Source organism: Saccopteryx leptura, chromosome 4 (genome assembly GCF_036850995.1).
Source record: "Saccopteryx leptura isolate mSacLep1 chromosome 4, mSacLep1_pri_phased_curated, whole genome shotgun sequence".
Taxonomy (NCBI): Eukaryota; Metazoa; Chordata; class Mammalia; order Chiroptera; family Emballonuridae; genus Saccopteryx; species Saccopteryx leptura.
The window spans coordinates 124,689,175-124,709,457 of record NC_089506.1 but is presented as its reverse complement, the minus strand read 5'-3'; the positions used below and the strand labels follow the sequence as shown (position 1 = coordinate 124,709,457).

Here is a 20,283-nt window from a genome sequence, read left to right as displayed (position 1 = left end):
AGGCAGAGGCTACTGCTTTCTGGAGTGGTGTTCAAGTCCATGGCCACTCTTCTGTCATTTTATCCAGATGGAAAGTTTACCCTTGTGTTCTGAACCAGAGTGTGTGCTGTCTGTCCATAACCTTCCACGTGATGGTATTTCCACAAGCAAAACTGCTGCCCAAAGCCAGTTGAGGGCTAATCGCCATAAATCAAATCTGTGCCCCCACAGAGAAGGAAAGATCCTATAGCAGTAAAACTCACATTTATTCAACAAAACTCAATTTTAAAACAAGAATAATAAAATCTGCATTTGTCTTTTTGAGGCCAGTGTATTTTTGTACAAACAAGATAATGCTACATAATGACAGTTAAGGCTTTAAAAGCATACAGTAGCCCTGGCCGGTTGGCTCAGCAGTAGAGCGTCGGCTTAGCGTGTGGAGGACCCGGGTTCGATTCCGGCCAGGGCACACAGGAGAAGCGCCCATTTGCTTCTCCACCCCTCCGCCCGCTTTCCTCTCTGTCTCTCTCTTCCCCTCCCGCAGCCAAGGCTCCATTGGAGCAAAGATGGCCCGGGCGCTGGGGATGGCTCTGTGGCCTCTGCCTCAGGCGCTAGAGTGGCTCTGGTCGCAACATGGCGATGCCCAGGATGGGCAGAGCATCGCCCCCTGGTGGGCAGAGCATTGCCCCATGGTGGGCGTGCCGGGTGGATCCCGGTCAGGCGCATGCGGGAGTCTGTCTGACTGTCTCTCCCTGTTTCCAGCTTCAGAAAAATGGAGGAAAAAAAAAAAAAGCATACAGTATACAGACCTGGAGTGCTGAGGTCGACAGTTTGAAACCCTGGGCTTGCCTGATCAAGGCACATATGGGAGTTGATGCTTCTTGCTCCTCTCCCTGTTCTATCTCTTTCCTCTCTCTTTCTCCTCTCTCTCTAAAAGTGGATAAATAAAAACAGAAATCTAAAATAAAATAAAAGCACAGCATACAAAACAAAACATCTTTACTAAAAAAAACCTTCATAAAAATGGGCAGAAAATTTCCAGTCCTCGCCCCCCCCCCGGGAAAAAAAGGGTCTTCTGTTCAGGTGTGGCACAGTGAGGAACCAGTGTGGCACCCAATGGCCTGGCTGGCTCCATCCCAGCTCTGAGGTATCAAAAGCGTTCTAAGTACAAGTGGAGGAGCTGAACGAGCAACCCCCCTTCCCCTGATTCAATGGCAATTGCATGGCATCCAGGCTGCAGATGGCGGGGGTGAGGGCGCCTTTGCATAGTCTGGAATGATTGAACAATCAGATTACTAAAGGCAGGTGGATACTGCATCAGGTGAATGACTGCGGGGCCTAGATCACTGTACTTCCCTCGCCAAGCAAAATGAAGAGAAATCGGTACAGTGACCACGGGCGCAGAGCCGCCTGCAGCTCCCTCCCGACGCTCAGGGCATGCATGGGGTTTGGATGAGCATTTGCTGTTTTTTGTAGCTCTTACCACCTAGGGACCTGATTTCAAGTTGACTGAGTCATTAACTCACTGAGAATGTACATTAAGGACTTCTGTGTGACTTGTAAAAAATTGTTTGCCAATGGTCATTGGTGCTGAGGCAATGTAGGGATAGGAACAAGTCTAGAGAGGTCACTAAGCACCCAGGTGAGTTGTGGGAAAGGGGCCGACACTCCCAGTGAGAAAGCAGTACAGGGTCAGCCTTGCTCCTTTTTTGGAAACTTAACTGCTTTTGTGCTCTCTCTGAGCTTGTTTTTGTGCCTTGGTTGAGACCCAGAGCAAAGACCAGTCATTCGAATGCTCGTGGAAACTGAGGTCACACAGGGATCACATTTATCTGGTAGAATGCCAAAGAAATGGTGGGACTGTGCCTTTGGCTCGAGCTACACTGGCAACCTTTCATGTAGAATTTCAAAATAACTAGTATGGGAAGGAAATTTGGCCATAATTCCAGTTCCTTCACTTTATAGATGAGGAAATTAAGACCCTGTGTCCAGGATTCTTAGTTCGGCGCTCTGACCCCTGCAAAGTGCCAGTGCTTGCTACAGCCTGGATAAGGTTTGTCGGTTTGGCTTCAAGGGTCTAGTACTCCCAAAATGCCCTGACTTGTGAGAAGACAAAAGAGAGTCTGGCACTTTCCTTTTTTTAATCTTGGAAATCTAGAAAAATGTATACAAAATCCTTAGTTTAAAGGAATGGAAGAAAGAACCTCTTCTGTGAGTGCAGAACATATTAGAAAAAAAAAAAAAAGCAAAAATCTGTAACACTGTTCTCCCTCCCTCTGACCAGGTAGTAGTCCGAGGAAGAAGGGAGCCTGGTGGCTGGGAATGTCCCTGCTGAGGGGCCTGGAGGCCTAAGACACACAGTTCCTATACAGCCATTCCCCTGGAATGTAAAGGGTGGTGGTATGTTCAGTTCTCACCTCCCAGTGACAAGGACTTGTCACCCTGTGAGAAAGTGTTGTTTGGCATACACACATGTTCCTGAGACGGCAGTCACAGAGGTGGCGGTCGGTGGTGGTGCCCACCACTGTGTGGGGAGTGGCCAGCCCTCTCTACCCCAGCCTCAGGCAGAGATGGCGCTGCCGAGCGAGTCATTCTATCTCATCTGCCGGTCCCGTTTCAGGTCGGCCACCATTTTCCACACGGAGACACAGTTGGAGAGCAGGATCTCTTCTGGGAACTGACCCATTTCGGGGGGAATTTCACTGCCTTTAGTGTCCATGTAACTTACTAGTGTGTCTCTCAGGCTGAAAAACCAAGGGACAGGAGACAGCATTTTAAACAGTTTTCAGGATAACCTACATGATGCCCAATGGCTGTCACCTTTTCTAAACCAGCAACAGAACCAAAGTGCTCCCAAGACCAGAAGTACTGACGGTCAGCTACAGGGCAGCAATGCCTAAGCTGGTGAGCCAGAACTAGACTCTGGCCCCTTCCCATGTGCAGCGTGCACACAGGCAGGATGTAGCCCACCTTGGTGACAGCCCCATCTGACAAAGACATTAAGCATGCTAGTAATGTGATCTGCTACCTAAAAAACAATAACAACAAAGCCTACCATTCCAGATAAAAACTTCTACAGTACTTCATTTAACGTTTCTTATAAACAAACACGGTAAGTTCTCTAGGAATGGGTTCATTTTCCCATACCCAAAGTCCAGGACAGTAAAGACTTATTAGAAATTCCAAAGCTACAGATAGATGTATACAAGTATATGCCACATGGCATAATGCAGAATAGCTACTTGCTGTGTGAAGGTATGAAGGAACCAGGGTTGACTTCTATTTAGGAAAACCAGCCAAATCACATCCCTACCTCACACCATACACAACAACAACCAGTACACCACAAAACCCTAGAAGCAGAGGTAGGAGCCCACTTTGTGCTGTTTTAGAAGCTCAGGATAAGGAGAATATTATAGCTCTATGTTCCTGCAGCAGCTTTCTAGAAAAATCCTGTCAGGTCTCACTTTCATAAAGCTAAACGCTGAGATAAAGCATTTGTAACATAACAGATGAAAATGTAAGTCTTAATCTTTTTTTTCTTTTCCCTTAAGTGAGAAGCAGGGAGGCAGAAAGACAGACTCCTGCATGCGCCCCAACTGGGATCCACCAAGCAAGCCCCTATGGGGCGATGGTCTGCCTATCTGGGGCCATTACTCTGTTGCTTGGCAACCAAGCTATTTTAGCACCTGAGGTGAGGCCACTGAACCACCCTCAGCACCTGGGGCCAACTTGTTCTAACCAAGCCATGGCTGCAGGAGGCAAAGAGAGGGATAGAGAGAAGGGAGAGGGGGAAGGATGGAGAAGCAGATGGTTGCTTCTCCTGTGTGCCCTGACTGGGACTCAAACCTGGGACATCACACTTGGCCGATGCTCTACCACTGAGCCAACCAGCTAGGGCTGAGTCTTAATCTTTTGCAATTAAGAAAAAGATAAATAGCCCCCCTGCACAAAAAATAATCAAAGGTAATTCAGAGAAAGATATACAAATGGCTGATAAACAGAAAAATATCATCAGCCTCACTAGGAAACTAAGGAAATAGGAAAACATGAATGAGAATGAGATAGCATTTTTTTGGCCATTAGATTGACAAAAATGTAAAAGATGGATAATATCCAGGGTTGTATATTCTCCCTGTGTATGAAATTTAAAATGAATACCGCTTTGACTTAGTAGGTCCACTTGCTACCATGAGAATATGACTTCTGTAATGATTTTAAAAGATCCACTAGAGAGGCAAACCTCTGAAGCCAGTCCTCAGGTGCCCTGGCCATGAGGACAGCAGGAAACTGAATGCGGTGGGAAGACAGCTGGTTCTCATGCCTGTGGAGGGTCGCAGGCCCCCCCATGAGTGCAACTGGCCCAGCCGGCTCACAGACCCTACCTCCAGGTGGGGTTGAAATCACTCTTGGTCTTCAGTTTCAGGACCATCATCTCGTGCAGCTCCAGGAGGAAGGCGTCCAGGCTGCTCTGGTTCAGGAATGTGCTCAGGAGCTTAGCACTTTCTAGGCTGAGCTCATCTTTGTACTCATCACTGATGTCCCCAAAGGGCTCCTGCAGTGAAGAAAGAAGGAGGAGGGAAGCAGAGGCCCTGGAAGGGAGCGCAGCTTGCAGTCAGGGGGAGAGCAGGGGTAGGACTGACCTTCCTTAGGCGCAGCAGCTGCTCAGACTTGAGAGTGCAGAGGAACTGCCAGAGGGCAATGACATGCCTCAGCTGACACCTGTGGAAGGCCTGGGAGAGGAAGAGGGCTCCTTAGGAGCCTGAGAGCACTCTGCATGGGGGAGGGAAGGCGTGGAACAGCTTTCCGTTTGCTCATCTAGTCTCCCTCTGCACAAAGGCCACCCCATCGGGCCACTAAGTCTGTCTCTCTGGCAGCACCTGTGGCCCTCTGCGTCTACCATGACCTCCAGAGTCTGTCCTCTTTCCAGGTGGACTGGCCTGGGCTGGGGCCAAATGGCACCCTGCTTAGTAGGAAGGGAGGGGACAGAGGTGAGGAGCGGTGCTGAGCTCCCTCAAGACCCACCTTTAAAACCTGCTCCGTCTGATCGCCCATTCGCAGCTTGTCCTGGATATACACGTTCAAGTTCATGTTAGGGTCCTCACCCGCGGTGCTCAGAAACCCCAAGGTGACTTCGATGACAGACAGAGCTTCACAGACGTCGCTGTAGGACTGCAGCTGCCCACTGATGGCACTGATGACCGCATTAGGGAGGGAGTTCTAGGAAACAGAAGCACAACAGGGGCCCATGGGTGGCCATGCATCACTACTTGCTAAGGGTGCTTACCTTCCCCACTGCCGAGGCCATAAACTGGGACAAGCTCTCTGACACGCTGTGCTTCCTAAGTGTGTTGTACTGACAGAGGGGGACTCACTGAACCCTCAAAGCAACTTTGTGAGCATGCGTCCATGGACACGCACACACGCACACATATACCCTGCACACAACATCACAAGCACACATAAAAGAGCAGGAATGCCCCAGTTCCCTGGCCTTCTGCATCAGCACACGTGGCCATGGAGCCAGCACCAAGACACCACCACCACCCAACTGCAGTTTGTCACACTCGACAAGAAAACGTGCGGCTCGCTGTGCTGCTCACCCTCTGGCAGGAGCAGTGGGGTCAGAGAGCTGAAGCCTTGGGCACTTGCAGCAAATGCCTGGCATGAGAGCAGCCTGTGCCAAGGAAAGTCTTATGATAAGACCACCATTCTGCCTGACCTGTGGTGGCGCAGTGGATAAAGCATCAACCTGGAAACGCTGAGGTCGCTGGTTCGAAACCCTGGGCTTGCCTGGTCAAGGCACATATGGGAGTTGATGCTTCCAGCTCCTCCCCCCTTCTCTCTCTCTGTCTCTCTCCTCTCTCTCTTTCTCTCTCTCTGTCTCTCCCTCTCCTCTCTAAAATGAATAAATAAAAAATAAATAAATAAATAAATAAATAAGACCACCATTCTGTGGACTGGTCCACCAGAAACTGCATGCCGGCACAACCACCCTGATGTATAAAGATTATGGACTCAATGATCTCAGTAGAATTTGCTTATGCTCAGAATGAGTTCTACCTTAGCAACCCCCAAAATAATTCTCCTAGTTTCATTGGTCCCCAAGTGTAGAAAAGTTGGCCACCACCAGATATGAGCAGCAGCATGCTGAAGGCAGGGCTGCGGGCTCACCTGTAGCATTCTGCTCCTTACGCCTGTGAAGAGCTGCTCATAGTTCCAGTCACGTCGGTACACCAGTGTGGGTATCCCCTTAAGTGTGAGCTTGGGTTTGCCCTGGAGGAACCGGCTGGTGACCTGGCGCTGAATCGTCTCCAGGTCAAACTCCTGCAGGTTTTCGCCACCCTCCTCCACCTTGTACTGGCAGTTGGAGAGGATCAGTGGAGTCAGGTCCCGCTCCACCTCGTAACTGATGACGTGTAGGTCAGCAATCTCAGAGGCATCAACAGAATAGCTGAGGGCATAAGGACACAGCACTCAGGGGACTGTGGCCGGGACTCCGGCCATAGGACCCAGGTCCCACTCGCTGTCCTCGGGAGTCTGAGCAGATGGGACAACACAAAAATCTGTGATCATGCCGTGAGCACAACTGGAAGGGGCATTGGCCAGAGGAGTCAATGTGCATGCGGCCTGCAGACCCAGCTCAGGTGGCCTCAGAAATGGTAGGGGGGTGGGGGGTACAGGGGGGGGGGTCAGTGCGCCACCCGCACAGGCTGTGCACTCACCTGCTGTTTTCATTGGAGAATTTTTCCACCGTGTAGACCATTTCGTTGTGTAGGCTGATAAGGTAGCTGACTAGGGCTGTGGAACAGAGGCCCAGGCCCTGGCGACGGGGCAGAATGATCTCAAACTCTGCATCCAGGTCAAGGTCAGTGCTGCAGTAGTTTTTTGGTAGCTTGATTTCACCTTAAATGGCAGGATTATTCGTAAGCAGCTGCAGCTCCTTGCTGTTTTCTGCACAGAACCCAGGTCCCAGGAAGCCCGAAGCAGGAGCCACAGCCCAGAATCTCAGCCCCCAGAGCTGGCCCAGGGGTCCTCAGGGGTCCTGCCTCCAAGTCTCTTCTGTGAAAACCAGGTTCAAATGTCCTCAATGCCTTCTTGGTTCTACATCAAGAGACCCCCAAGGACTGAGGCTGTACATTTCTGGCTGTGTGATGTCACTACGCCAGACCCCTCCACCCGAGAATACTCAGCTACACGCACGCAGCACAGTACTATGTGGTCACAGAGACTGAAGACAAGGGCCATGAGGATGCATGCTCCATTGTGTTTTATGTTAGAGGGGAATGTGCCACTCACCATTGGTCTCCAGTGACCGCCTCAGCCTGTTCCATGTGGCGAGAAACACCATGACTCTGCAGAGGAGTAACCTCTTCAGCCCATCTGTCAAACACAAGCCCAGCCCGTCGAGGTCAGACCGGGGCAGCGGCACTCGTGCTCGGTGGGCACAGCCAGCTTGGCTCTGGCATGCTCTCACCAGTGCAACCCAAATGCTGTGTGACTGCCACAGCTGAGTCTGAGGAGCCAGAGAGAGTCTGCAGCAAAGCCTCTGATGGGTCCTAAGGACTTGCGGCACACACCCTTCCCCCTGCATCCTGCTAAAGGCCTGGTCTGCCCTCATGCCCAGCTGCAGCGATCCTCCAAGCCACCCAACACAGGCAGCCCTGACCTCCTGTGGCAGCAGAGTCATACCTGAGCTGTGACTATTGACAAAGCCCCTGATGGACTGGTACTCAGCCTCTGAAGTGTTCTGAAACTGTTTCACAAGGTCCCGCTGCAGGGCCAGAATCTCCGGCAAGAACTTCACCAGCCTCAGCTCTGCTTCCTGGAAAGGGAGGGAAGACGACCCAGTAACAGCTCTTACCTGCCAAGAAATTGTCACTGGGGACACAGACCACGGGGCTGACTCGGATGTGTGTTTGTGCTTCCACTGGTCAATGTGGCATTTTTATACAAGACCCTTGGAAGTGGAGAAAAGGCTATGTCATGCCAGCAGCAAGGACCCCCCAACAGATGGCCATGTGCTAGCCCTTGGGAGACAATGGTGTGGGCAGGAAAGTCCTTGTTCTCACAGCCTGACATAACACATGTGACTGCCCAAAGCTGATGGCAGAAATTGGACTCTGGGACCCATAGGACATGCTGGATGTGGACAGAAGTGGCCAAGAGCAGAAGACCCAGAGTCTAGGCAGCAGTGCAGCATCCCCCTGGGAGGCATCCTGAGCATCCTGAGAATCTTCAACAGTGAGCGATCAGGGTCTCAATGTGAAGCCCTGCCCACTGTGAATTCATTTCCTTTAACTGACCAATGGGAATTTCCGAATCATCTCACTTCCTGCTGAACTGCAAATTGCACTACTGGTCCCTAGAAAAAATAACTAGGAAATCAGCTCTAGAAAATGCAAGTTCACACTCTCCCTCCTGGGAGCACACCCATGCTTTTCTTTCCCCCTCAAGTCCTCCATAGGCGTGTACCTCCTAAGCTCTAAGGGACCCCATGAAACTTGTAACCAGGGGAGCAGGGGGCAGCGGCAGCTTGTCCCAGACTAACCCCCTGAACCCGTCTCCAAGGCCCTCTTTTCTCTGACTTCCCAATGAGCCAAACCAGCCCTGCATAGGCTCTCCTGTTGTGATTTGTATCCTAAACCCTTCCTTATTTTACTGCTCTCAGTTTAATAAACGTGCTTCTGAAATTAAATCAAAATTAAAGTTCAAGTGCATTGAAGTTAAAAACTGTGTGTTTCTGGTGCTGATATGATCAACAGATACACTTCATCTACCCTCCAGTCCTCTCTCACCCGAGTCTATGAACTGAAACAGTTCAGGCATAGGGAAGATTTTGTTTAATTCTGGTGAGGCATTTTGGACTAAAGCTTTTCATTCATGGATGACCAAGTGTTTCTGGGTGCCGGGGATGAAGACAGACGCACTGGGAGAGACTTCCATTCTCTTCTCTCTTGCTGAGGGCTGGGGAGATGCTCCCGGGCTCCAGGTCTTTATGGATTCCTGTTGCTCCCAGCTCGTGTGTGTGCCCGTCTGTGACTTCTGCTCTGCCCACCCTGTGCAGCCGCCTGTGTCTGAAGGCCCCGGCTCTGACCCTGTGTCCTCTGCTACCGACTTGCCCCTCAGCATCAAAGCACTGACATAGTCTGTCAGATGTCCCACCTTTAGGAAAGACCAGACTGACTCTGAGCCGGGCCCTCAGGCCGACGGAAAAGGGGGCCAGTAGCCGCAGCGAGGCCCTTACCTTCTGGAGGAACTTCCAGAGGACGGGCACTGTTTCCTTGCCGTTTTTCTGCTCCACGATGTGCTGCAGACACTCCACGGAGACCCTCGTCCTGCAGCTCCACATCTTGGAGCAGTGGACCACACTGCGGCAGGGCAGGCAGCGCAGGAAGGCCGCTGGGTCACCAAATATGATTCTGGCCACTGGGTCGGAGCTGACGCGCTCATCGTGGCTAATTAGAGTGTTCACCGCTAGCAGGCTTCTGTCCAAATGCTGGGTGAGGACACGGAGACAGGACTGTGGACATGCAATGCTACAGCCACCCAGTGGGGACGCCCAGCGGGCAGCAACCTGAGCGCAGAACAAGGGTGTCCAGCGACTCGTGTTCACACAGAATCAAATGCTCATACTGGTTTGCGTTATTACAACTCCCACACTCCTGCTTTGTGGGTTTACATCTCCCCAGCTAGAATGAGACTCAGGCCTGCACTGTATCCCCACCCTCTTTCTCACTGCTGTTCATTGCTTGATGGGCTTGTCACTCTTAGGGACATCGTAACCTGATCTATGACCATGAGTGCACTTTTGGAGGGTCGCTTTGTGGTAGTTTATTTCCCCATCTCTCTCGCCCTCACAATCTGCTGCAAAAAGAAACGGAGGCCCTGGATAGTTAGCTCAGTCAGTTAGGAGTGTTGTCCCGAAACAACAAGGTTGCTGGTTCGATCCTTGGTCAGGGCTCATACAAGAAGCAACCAAGGAGCGCAGGACTGAGTGGAACAACACATTTTTTTAAAAGATTTTTTTAAAATTTTATTTTATTTTATTTTACAGGGACAGAAAGTCAGAGAGAGGGATAGATAGGGACAGACAGGAACGGAGAGAGATGAGAAGCATCAATCATCAATTTTTCGTTGTGACACCTTAGTTGTTCATTGATTGCTTTCTCATATGTGCCTTGACCATGGGGCTACAGCAGACCAAGTAACCCTATGCTCAAGCCAGCGACCTTGGGTCCAAGCTGGTGAGCTTTTTGCTCAAGCCAGATGAGCCTGCACTCAAACTGGCGACCTCGGGGTCTCGAACCTGGGTCCTTCCGCATCCCAGTCCGACGCTCTATCCACTGCGCCACTGCCTGGTCAGGCTAGAACAACAAATTAATGCTTCCGTTCTCCTTCCCTTTTCTCTCCCTTCCTCTCTCTCTCTAAAAATCAATAAAAATTAAGCCCTGGCTGGATAGCTTGGTTGTTTGGAGCATTGTTCCAGAGTGCGAGGTTGCTCGTTTTGATTCCTCAGTTAAGGCACATGCAGTTCGATGTTTCTGTCTCTCTCAAAAAAAGAAAGTAAAAAGGAGAGAAAACTATACTTTGCACTTTCTAAACTTCCCATCACTCCTCAGCCACACTCACCTACAGGCATCAGGAGGGAGAGGATCAGGGACAACACGAGGGCGTGTTACCTGGGCAGAGGACAGTGAGATCTGAGCCTGGCCAAAGGCTTCAACAGCCCTTCCATAAAGGACATTGGCCAGAGCACCCAGGGGCTGCGTAGGAAAGACTGTATCCATCTTTCCTAGATGAGGGTGGCAGGCAGCTGTCACCCTTCCTCTCTCACCTCCAGTTCAGGTAAAATGAGAGTCTCCAGAAACCTTTCCCAGGAGTTTCTCTTTCCTTTGGTTGACAAGGTTGCATCAAAATTTGAAGAACCTGCAAAGAGAAATGTGTGGGTTCCCCAAGGAACAAAACCCACAGCAGTCTATCTACAGTAAAGACCAAGTGAAACTGAAGTACTGTGGGGGTGGGGATGGATATCTTCTTCTAAATTAACCTGAATATTTAAAAATGGCTCCTGCTGCAACCCCCAGCCTTGTATTCTTTGTGAAGAGCTCCCAATGTCTGATGTTGGAGACTGCAAAGCCTCCCCATGTACACTAAGCACCTCTGTGCAGGCGACCAGAACCTTGCAGGTCTGATCTCTGATCCCCGCAGGAGCATGAGAAGGACAAAGCAGTGGGCCCCGCCCCCAGCACTACCAGCAGGTGCACTTCTTCCTGTTTGCCTCCCCACCCAGGACTCTGCCCCCACCACCATCCTTTTGTCTTCCCTGGGCCCTATGGTCTCTGCAGTGTGCCCTGCGGCCCCCCACCCGCACCCCACACCCAGTCCCTCACTCTGGCCAGAGAGCGGGTGATGCTCCTTGCAAAGTCTGCGCAGGACAAGGTGGACCGTGATGGCCGTGTCATCAGCGCTCTTGCCTAGCGTCTTCATCAGCTGCTCCAAGTCCCTGTGGAGGTGCTGCTGCAGAAACCCTCTCGGGTCCCTCACTGCGGGCTTGATGATGTGGCTCAGAGCCTGCAGCAGCCAGAGAATGATGTGTCACACAAGGTGGAGGAGACAGGGAGCTCAGTGGAAGGCAGGATGGCTAAAAAACGAGTGAGCCAGCGGGTTTTGCTGGCGGGGGTGGGAAGGCGAGGGTGGGGGGGTGGGAGAGGTGGAGAGGTGGTCTCTGGTTTTGTCAGCAGGAAAGGGGATGCCTGCTCTCACAGTCCCTAACTTAGAGGAAGCCACATGCTCTTCTTCCTCCCACTGCAGGCCTCAGCCCCCACCCTGAGCCACAGCCCGGCACGGGAAGACTATGGCTCTGCATTAGCTTCCCTGTTCCCAGGTGGAAATGGAGCTGGCCATTTAAAATGGGGTTGACAAGAGCTGGTGAGTGCTTCCCCACACCATCAGATGTCACAGCGGGGAGAGGCAGGGTACCTGTGTTCTATGTCAGTTTGTAGATTAGGTAACCAAGACAACTTCAATATCCTCAGGAGGGGCTAGGGCAGGGGTCGGGAACCTTTTTGGCTTAGAGAGCCATGAACACCACATATTTTAAAATGTAATTCCATGAGAGCCATACAACGACCCATGTACCTTACGCATTATCCAATAAAAATTTGGTGTTGTCCCAGAGAACAGCTGTGATTGGCTCTAGCCACCCGCAACCATGAACATGAGCAGTAGGAAATGAATGGATTGTAATACATGAGAATGTTTTATATTTTTAACGTTATTTTTTTTATTATTAGAGATTTGTCTGCGAGCCAGGTGCAGCCATCAAAAGAGCCACATCTGGCTCGCGAGCCATAGGTTCCCGACCCCTGGGCTAGGACTTTTTAGACAGAAGGACACGCTGTGAGACACTGCAGGAGCAGCTCATCACCGTAGGAACTAAACAGAGAGAGGGGCAGCATTCCACAGTACCTGCTGGCTGTGCGCCACTCCCAAAAGCATGGCCAGGTGAGTGAGTAACCGGGTGAGAAGAAAAGCTACGGGGGACAGCTGTCGGTCAGAAACTACCGGTTGGGAGCTGGAGGTTGGGCTTCCCAGCACATGGCCAGTCTGAGTTCCGTCTGGGTTTTCTCTGGGAAGAGCAAGAGACGTCAAGGTGAGGGCTGAAGGTAATTTCTCCTGAGCTCTTGGGCCCACACCAGCTCCTTAGGCCTGCAGACCAGGCTCATGTTATGGAAGAGAATGATGTTAAAAGTACTCTTTCTGCTAAAGCCAAGACCATGTTCCTAGAAGTCTTCTTCCTTCTAGAACCACCTTCCTGGCTGACCAAAAGCCCACAATCTTCTGAGGGAAAGTGGCTGAACGAGACAGCATTCGGAGCCATCATGGGGCCGCACGTCAGGACGGATGTCTGAAGTCCTGCGAGCACAGGAGGTGGGCTCAGTAAGGAGAGCTGACGCTGACGTGGGCACATGTGACTACTGGTCTCCTTCTCCCAAATCAAACACCAGGACCCACGGTCTGGCAAAGGATGTCCTACTGTACCCAGATGGCAGGTACTATATGATAGACATGTCCAGTTGCAAAACTGTTACCCATTCTAGGACATTCTGATGGTTTGTGGAGCTAACAGGTTAGAACATTTGAAACTGTAACTGTCCCAGGATAGCCAGCATGGACAATGACCACGCAGAGGCCCACCTGCCACCCTAAGGCAGTGCTTACAACCATCCTCACCTGGTGTACAGGTGCAGGACTGTGAGACCAGGTTTTACCTGGATCCCACAGCATCCGGGAAGACTATGTCTCCTTTACTTTCTTAACAAGAGGAAACTAAGGGAGTTGACAAGTGAGATGGCATCTGCCCAGAGAGACAAGGTCCGGTTTTTGGTTTTGTAAACTTCAATGTCCTTCTGGGTTAGGTCACTGATATGTGCCAAGCATATTTCACCAGGAGCATGCCTCAGACAGTCCCTACTGGGAGACGTGGCATAAACAAGTATTCACATTCATAAGGACTAAACACATTGTCTGTTTTGCAGGTAAGAAGCCAGCTGGCCAATGACATGACAGACTGGGGTATGACTACAGGGACTGTGGCCTTGACACCTCCCAGCACATCATTGGTACACAGGCACTACAGCAGTGACACCATGTTTAGTACCAGTTTCTCAGCCGGAACAGAGACAGCCCACAGCCCAGGGTGTGCCCGGAGGACACAGCCATACGTACTGGACAACAGTGAATCCTTGGGTGGGTCTGTGATCCTTCCCTCCAATGGGTGCGCCGCAGTCGATGCAGACGCTCCGCTCCATGGGCATGCCGCACTAGGACAGAGCAGATGGCCTCAGCCCCGGGACCCACACCAGTGCACACATGATGCAGACGAACCACGGAGCAGCGGCTGCCCCCAGGGGTGCTCACTGGTGCATGTGTATCGATGGCACATGTTCTGTGCCAATTATGTTGAACACGGGCAAATCTGGGTCTTTCTCCAACAGGAGAGACAGTTTAAGTTTCCCTCCCAGACAGAATCATCAGTGTGTGTCTAGCCAGTGTTCCATCCTGGGCTCTGTCTGCTCTCCACCCCCTACTGTCACCATTTCGGGTGCTTTCTTTCCTGATACTGCGAGCGCCGCATTTCCTCAACTCTGTTATGGACTTCTATTTTAAAAAATAAATAAATACCTGACCCGTGGTGGCACAGAGGATAAAGCGTCAACCTGAAATGCTGAGGTCGCGGGTTCAAAACCCTGAGCTTGCCTGGTCAAGACACATATAGGAATTGATGCTTCCTGCTCCTCCCCCTTCCTCTTTCTCTCTCTCTAAAATGAATAATATCTTTTTTTTTAATTTTTTTATTGACAGAGACAGAGAGAGAGTCAGAGAGAGGGATAGACAGGGACAGACAGACAGGAACGGAGAGAGATGAGAAGCATCAATCATTAGTTTTTTGTTGTGACACCTTAGTTGTTCATTGATTGCTTTCTCATATGTGCCTTGATGACCGTGGGCCTTCAGCAGAGCAAGTAACCCCTTGCTCGAGCCAGTGACCTTGGGTCCAAGCTGGTGAGCTCTGCTCAAACCAGATGAGCCCGCACTCAAGCTGGTGACCTCGGGGTCTCGAACCTGGGTCCTCCGCATCCCAGTCCAATGCTCTATCCACTGTGCCACCATCTGGTCAGGCTAAAATGAGTAATATCTTTAAAATAATGGAACCATATGGTCTAGTGCTTCCTCGTTCTGCAACACTGGACTCTGTGCTGGCAACTGTGGCTCGTACTCTGGGACAGACTACAGACAGGCAGGGCTGGCATAGTCTGGGGTGAACCTGGCTATCACCCTTCACAGATATGGAAGTCAGGAAACTTAGAGTGGAGGGTGCATATCAGTTAGTTCCCTCTGTGTCTCTCATTTAATTTATCGATTAACATTTGTTGCTTCCACAGCCCGCTGCTGAGCAGGCAGCTACCAACGACCCTAACAAGGGTATTGGGACTCAGGGATGAGGAACACACAGGTCCTGCCCCCCAACTTATGAGCTACGAGTCTTTTTCCTCTTCCTGGCTCTCCTCTCTGTCCTGTCTCTTTTCTCTGGGCTGGTCATTCAGCTTCTGACCCAGTCCCCACTTTGCCATCACAGAAAGACACGTGTCTGCAGGCGCCAGGAAAAGTGGCTAGCACTGGTTCCTAACCAGCAGCCATTCTGTCCACCAGGGGACCCATGGCATCCCTGGGTGTCACACTGGGGAGAGGGGTGCTCCCAGCATCTGGTGAGGCCAGGGATACTACACACCCTGCAATGCACAAAACAGCCCCCAGTAAAGAGGTATGTGCAAAGTGTCGAGGCTGAGAGGCTGGCTGGGCACACGGAGCTCCATTTAGAGCTTTATTTGGAACACCTGGGATAGCCCTCAAAACAGTCTATGTTCTCCTGGAGAGACAAGACCTCATTATCCTCCTCCTCCATGCTCTCCCACCCCTCCCAGCCCTGAAGGAACACTTGTTTTAAGCCCCCCAAAACCCTGCTCCAAAACAAGACTCACCTCTCCTACACAGCACTGGTGACCATTGGGACACACTGTTGGGAGAACAATGGGACATGCATTGGCTGGTGAGGTTTCACCTAATGACCCACGGTTCAAAGGGAAAGCTAACTCTTTCCTCACTGGCCTGACTACACTGGACGCAAGGCGGATGTGTCCCAAGTACGTATGGGAAAGTGTCTCTGAGTTGAAGTCTACAAAGCAGACAGAAACTAGATCCCAGGCCTATGCTGGGGTTACCGTGGAAGGCAAGGTAGATAGGATTTTATATACTTCTGTTTTCTCTGGGGTTTTTTGCCACAAGCATGTTTTAGAACAACTTTTAGAATAACTTTTGGTTATTTACTCAGGCAAGAGCAAAATTTACATAAAGTCATGGGTGACATGGTTCTGTCTCCCAGTTTTATTTTTTCTAAAAGAAACATCTTTAGATCAAAAAACCTGGTTCTGTTGTAACTGAGCCTCTGATGTAACTGGTTCCCAGTGTCCTTCTCCCCAGACGCATAGTCCAGGGAAAAGGAGCAGGTCCTGCAGGTCCTTGCCCATGACCAGGAAGGACATGATGAAGGTCATCTACACTCTGCAGGCCGCTCCTGTCCCACCAAGCACCAATGGCAGGAGGGGCAGGGCACTCTGGGACCCTCAGGCACCAACCACATGAACTCCCACTCTAAGCCAACGGCTCCCGTGGCATCAGGAAACTTTTCAAAGCTCAGAGAACTGTGACTGTCTGAGACATCAATACTTACTATACCAGCGGACGTGTTCTAGACCCTGCCAGTTTCTGGCTTGAGCCTGCAAGTCCTCGGGCATCGTTGGGAGATATGCTGTCTGAAAAACCAAGAAAGCAGAGCAATGATCAGGCAGGAAGTCCAGAGCAAGGACACAGACGTCTTGTTTCCTTTCTTCTCGACCCCAAACACTGAAGAAAATGTCACAGCTCTCCATGAGACAACCAAGAGTGAGGCAAGACTGTCACCGTCACAGTGGACTTTAGGATCAGGTGAGACAGAGGCAGACTCAAGAAAACAAGCACGTTCAGCAGGTCCCCCGGCAGGGGCTGGGTGTCTGCCGGTGACCAAGCAGAGCGTGCAGTCTTACCACCATGGTGGCCGGGGAGAAGGCCAAGTTCTTCAGGGGTTGAAGGACTCTGTTTTGTCCACAGAGGAGCACAGCTGCAGCATGAACGGCCATTTCTGTCACTGTGCCTTCAGGGCCACTGTCACCGGGATCCGTCCTCAGCAACGGCAGTGTGTTGGCCACAAGAGATGTGGCAAAACCTCTCATGTTGGGGGAAAGGATATGGCTTTCTTCAATGAACTTGTTCATGGCCTCACGTTGCTGACAGGAACATGTTCCAATATTAAAGCACAAAAGAAGAAGGCACGCTGAATTCACTGGTTTGCTCTCAAGTCAATCACACATCTTTTTTTTTTTTTTTTTTTTTTTTTTTTTTTACAGAGACAGAGTCAGAGAGAGGGATAGATAGGGACACACAGACAGGAATGCAGAGAGATGAGAAGCATCAATCATCAGTTTTTCATTGCTACACCTTAGTTGTTCATTGATTGCTTTCTCATGTGTGCCTTGACCGTGGGCCTTCAGCAGACCGAGTGACCCCTTGCTTGAGCCAGTGACCTTAGGCTCAAGCTGGTGAGCCTTGCTCAAACCAGATGAGCTCACGCTCAAGCTGGTGACCTCGGGGTATTTTTTTTTTTTTTAATTTTTTTTTTAAATTTATTCATTTTAGAGAGGAGAGGGAGAGACAGAGAGAGAGCGAGAGAGAGGAGAGACAGAGAGAGAGAAGGGGGGGAGGAGCTGGAAGCATCAATTCCCATATGTGCCTTGACCAGGCAAGCCCAGGGTTTCGAACCGGCGACCTCAGCATTTCCAGGTCGACGCTTTATCCACTGCGCCACCGCAGGTCAGGCGACCTCGGGGTCTTGAATCTGGGTCCTCTGAATCCCAGTCTGATGCTCTATCCACTGCGCCACTGCCTGGTCAGGTGACATTAGTTTTTAAATTGTTTTTATTGACTGATTTTTAGAGAGAGAAAGAAACATTGATTTGTTGTTCCACTCTTTGGTTGATTCCTGCATGTGCCCTGACTGGGGATCGAACCTGCAACCTTGGCGAATCAAGACAACACTCCAACCAACTGAGCTACCTGGCCAGGGCCTTGACTTTACTTTTACCTATAATTCTAACAGCTTTGGGTAAAACAGAAAATAGTCTCTCCATATGAGAAAGGTGAAAACCCCTATCCTAGATTTAAAAATTATGGGCAGACAAGTACCCTCCGAATATTGAGACTATGGCCACAAGCCCTGGAGACAGACACTCACCTCTGGCTTGGGGTGCAGGCTGGCGTTGCAGGACTGGTACAGAGCGGTGACCTCTCTGAAAAGCGCCAACAGTAGGTAGACCGCCTGTGGGGTCTGGGAGCTCCTGCAGGCCTGAGAGCAAGGACACCAAGAAAGACTTTGTAGCATATACAGCTCCTGCCAAGGGCCAGAGCCCATGTGATTCAGCCCCTAGACCACGATAGGGTGAGGAGACTTTCCTAAGACCCTAGAGACCTGGACCCTGAGCCTCAAGGACTGCCTCCTGGCAACAGACAGCTCCAAGGCTGCAGAGTTCACAAAGATTTCTACTAGACTCAGAGCACATGTAGTAGAAGTCTCATGACGGCATAACAGACGCCACCATCTATTCTCTGACCACTTCCTGGTCCTGGAAACAAGTCCTGGCACAGTGCCAGGGTAAAGGGTCTCCCAAAGAAGCAACACCAGAACACTTGAAAGATCAGACTCTATTCATTTTTTATTATTATTCAGTGAGATGAGGGGAGGTAGAGAGACAGATCCCCACATGCGCCCCTACAGGGATCTACCCAGCAACCCCCATTTGGGGGCTGGTGCTGGAATCAACCAAGCTATCCTCAGCGTCTGCGGCTGATGCTTAAACCAACAAAGCTATCCTCAGAATCTGGGGCAGACGCTCGAACCAACAGAGACACTGGCTGCGGGAGGGGCAGAGGGGAAGACGGGGGGGGGTGTGGGGGAGAAGCAGATGGTCACTTCTCCTGTGTGCCCTGACTGGGGATTGAACCCAGGGTGTCCATATACCAGGCCAACGCTCTATCCACCGAGCAAAACAACCAGGGCCAAAAGATAGATTCTAAACACCCTGCATCCATCTCTCTTTAATACAGAGAACTGCATGCACGCATAATAGGCACATGCTGGACAGTGAACACCCATGAGTACCCACACTGCTGGTTGTGCCCACATGCGTCCCATCAGAGCAATCTTGTAGGAAGTGATCTCAGCAGGGTCTCAGAGAAAGTAACTGACAGACACAACATAGAGGACCTGCTGTCACTAATGGCCTTGGCAGGTCAGCGAGACCAAGCAAACCTGTCCACCCAGCTCTTCTATTATTGCTTGCCAGTGGGGGCCAGGGAACTGTGGCTTCCAAGGCGCTGTCACCCTCTGGGACACTCCACTGCATCGTGGGATATAACAAAGGAAAGAGGCAGGTTCTGAGAAGCCTTGACCCATCCTACCTCCAGAGCAGTTACAAAGGCCAGGGGTTTGCATTCCAGAATGACTTTGCCCACAGCGTCACGGACAGCCTTGTACTCCTCTCCATGCACCAGGTAGCGATCCATCTGGCCTGGATAGTCCTTCTGCAAGCCCAGGAACACAGAGTTAATCATGGCGGGACGGTGGGGGTAACGTGTAGCAGGTAACTGTCTGCAAAAGGAAAAGAAGCTGGCGATCACTGGAGGTTCAAAGGTGCTAAGCCGGGACTCCAGGCTGGCTCGTGGCAGGGAAGTGCAGTGCTGTGTGGGACACTCCTCCAGGCTCCCTGCAGCCGGAGGGGTGGACAGAGCAGGGAAGGAGGAGGCGATGCCAACCTTGTCTCCACTCAGCAGTATCAGAGGCCAGGTGACTTCACTCAATCTATGCTCCAATTGGTAGTTAACCCCCGCCCCCAAATGTCAGGGTTTTTAGTGCTACTATGAACAATGCAATTTGTTTATTTCTGAGCATGAGGAAAGGACTGTTGCACCCTGGTTCTCCCCATCCCCGCTGCTGGGGTAGAAAGACCTTGTCCTACAAGCCCAACGACTTCTACTTTGCTGGAAGCAAAAGCCACAGACTCATTTTTTTACTGCTCCCGTGTCCAGCGGGATCCAAAGTGATGCCCCATAAGGACTACAGGAGGACAGGGGAGCAGAGGCCGGTGCACGCACACCTCTCCCTCAGGCAAGCTGGGAAAGGCCATCACTGGTGGAGCTGAATGACTTGGAACACAAAGGCCCAGACCAGACGCCAGCCTTCCCAAGTGGGCAGGAGGAAGTTGGGGACACCTGCTCCTGGGAGGGGGGTGTGCCCAGAGGTGTGACAATACCCAGGGGTGTTGGGACTGCTCTTCACCTGCTGTGCAATGACTTCCTTGGGAAACACCCACTGGGCCGGATGTCCGGGCCTGGACAGAGACTGTACAAACTCTATCCCCTGAAGGCTCGTGAGCTTCCTCACCAGGTACACCCGGTACCAGTCATTCTGGACCCGGGTGCAGAAGTGCTTGACCTGTTGCAGGAACTGCTGCTTCTCCTTGGCCATCTCTGCAGAGACCAAGGATAAAGTGGTCAGTGCCGGGGACAGTGTTGTCATTCAGAGTCTGGGACAGACACGAAGCTAGTAAAATAGGAACTTGGAGTAAAACACCAACTTGAGGGAAATGGGGC

General features: G+C 51.1%; 1 protein-coding gene across 1 annotated transcript in view; it reads right to left on the bottom strand.

Moving 5' to 3' along the window:
- Positions 1-226: 226 nt before the first annotated feature.
- RNF213 (ring finger protein 213) overlaps positions 227-20,283 on the bottom strand; it is a 125,759-nt gene continuing 105,702 nt past the window's right edge. Inside the window, 20 exon segments of the mRNA XM_066381485.1 lie at positions 227-376; positions 785-2,723; positions 4,365-4,534; positions 4,623-4,712; positions 5,005-5,199; positions 6,154-6,433; positions 6,705-6,885; positions 7,279-7,362; positions 7,672-7,804; positions 9,227-9,478; positions 10,817-10,908; positions 11,373-11,553; positions 12,451-12,610; positions 13,711-13,805; positions 15,525-15,559; positions 16,274-16,355; positions 16,626-16,865; positions 17,870-17,980; positions 19,093-19,215; positions 19,970-20,160. Coding sequence (XP_066237582.1) covers positions 2,573-2,723; positions 4,365-4,534; positions 4,623-4,712; positions 5,005-5,199; positions 6,154-6,433; positions 6,705-6,885; positions 7,279-7,362; positions 7,672-7,804; positions 9,227-9,478; positions 10,817-10,908; positions 11,373-11,553; positions 12,451-12,610; positions 13,711-13,805; positions 15,525-15,559; positions 16,274-16,355; positions 16,626-16,865; positions 17,870-17,980; positions 19,093-19,215; positions 19,970-20,160 — 2,846 coding nt within the window. The 3' untranslated portion in view covers positions 227-376; positions 785-2,572.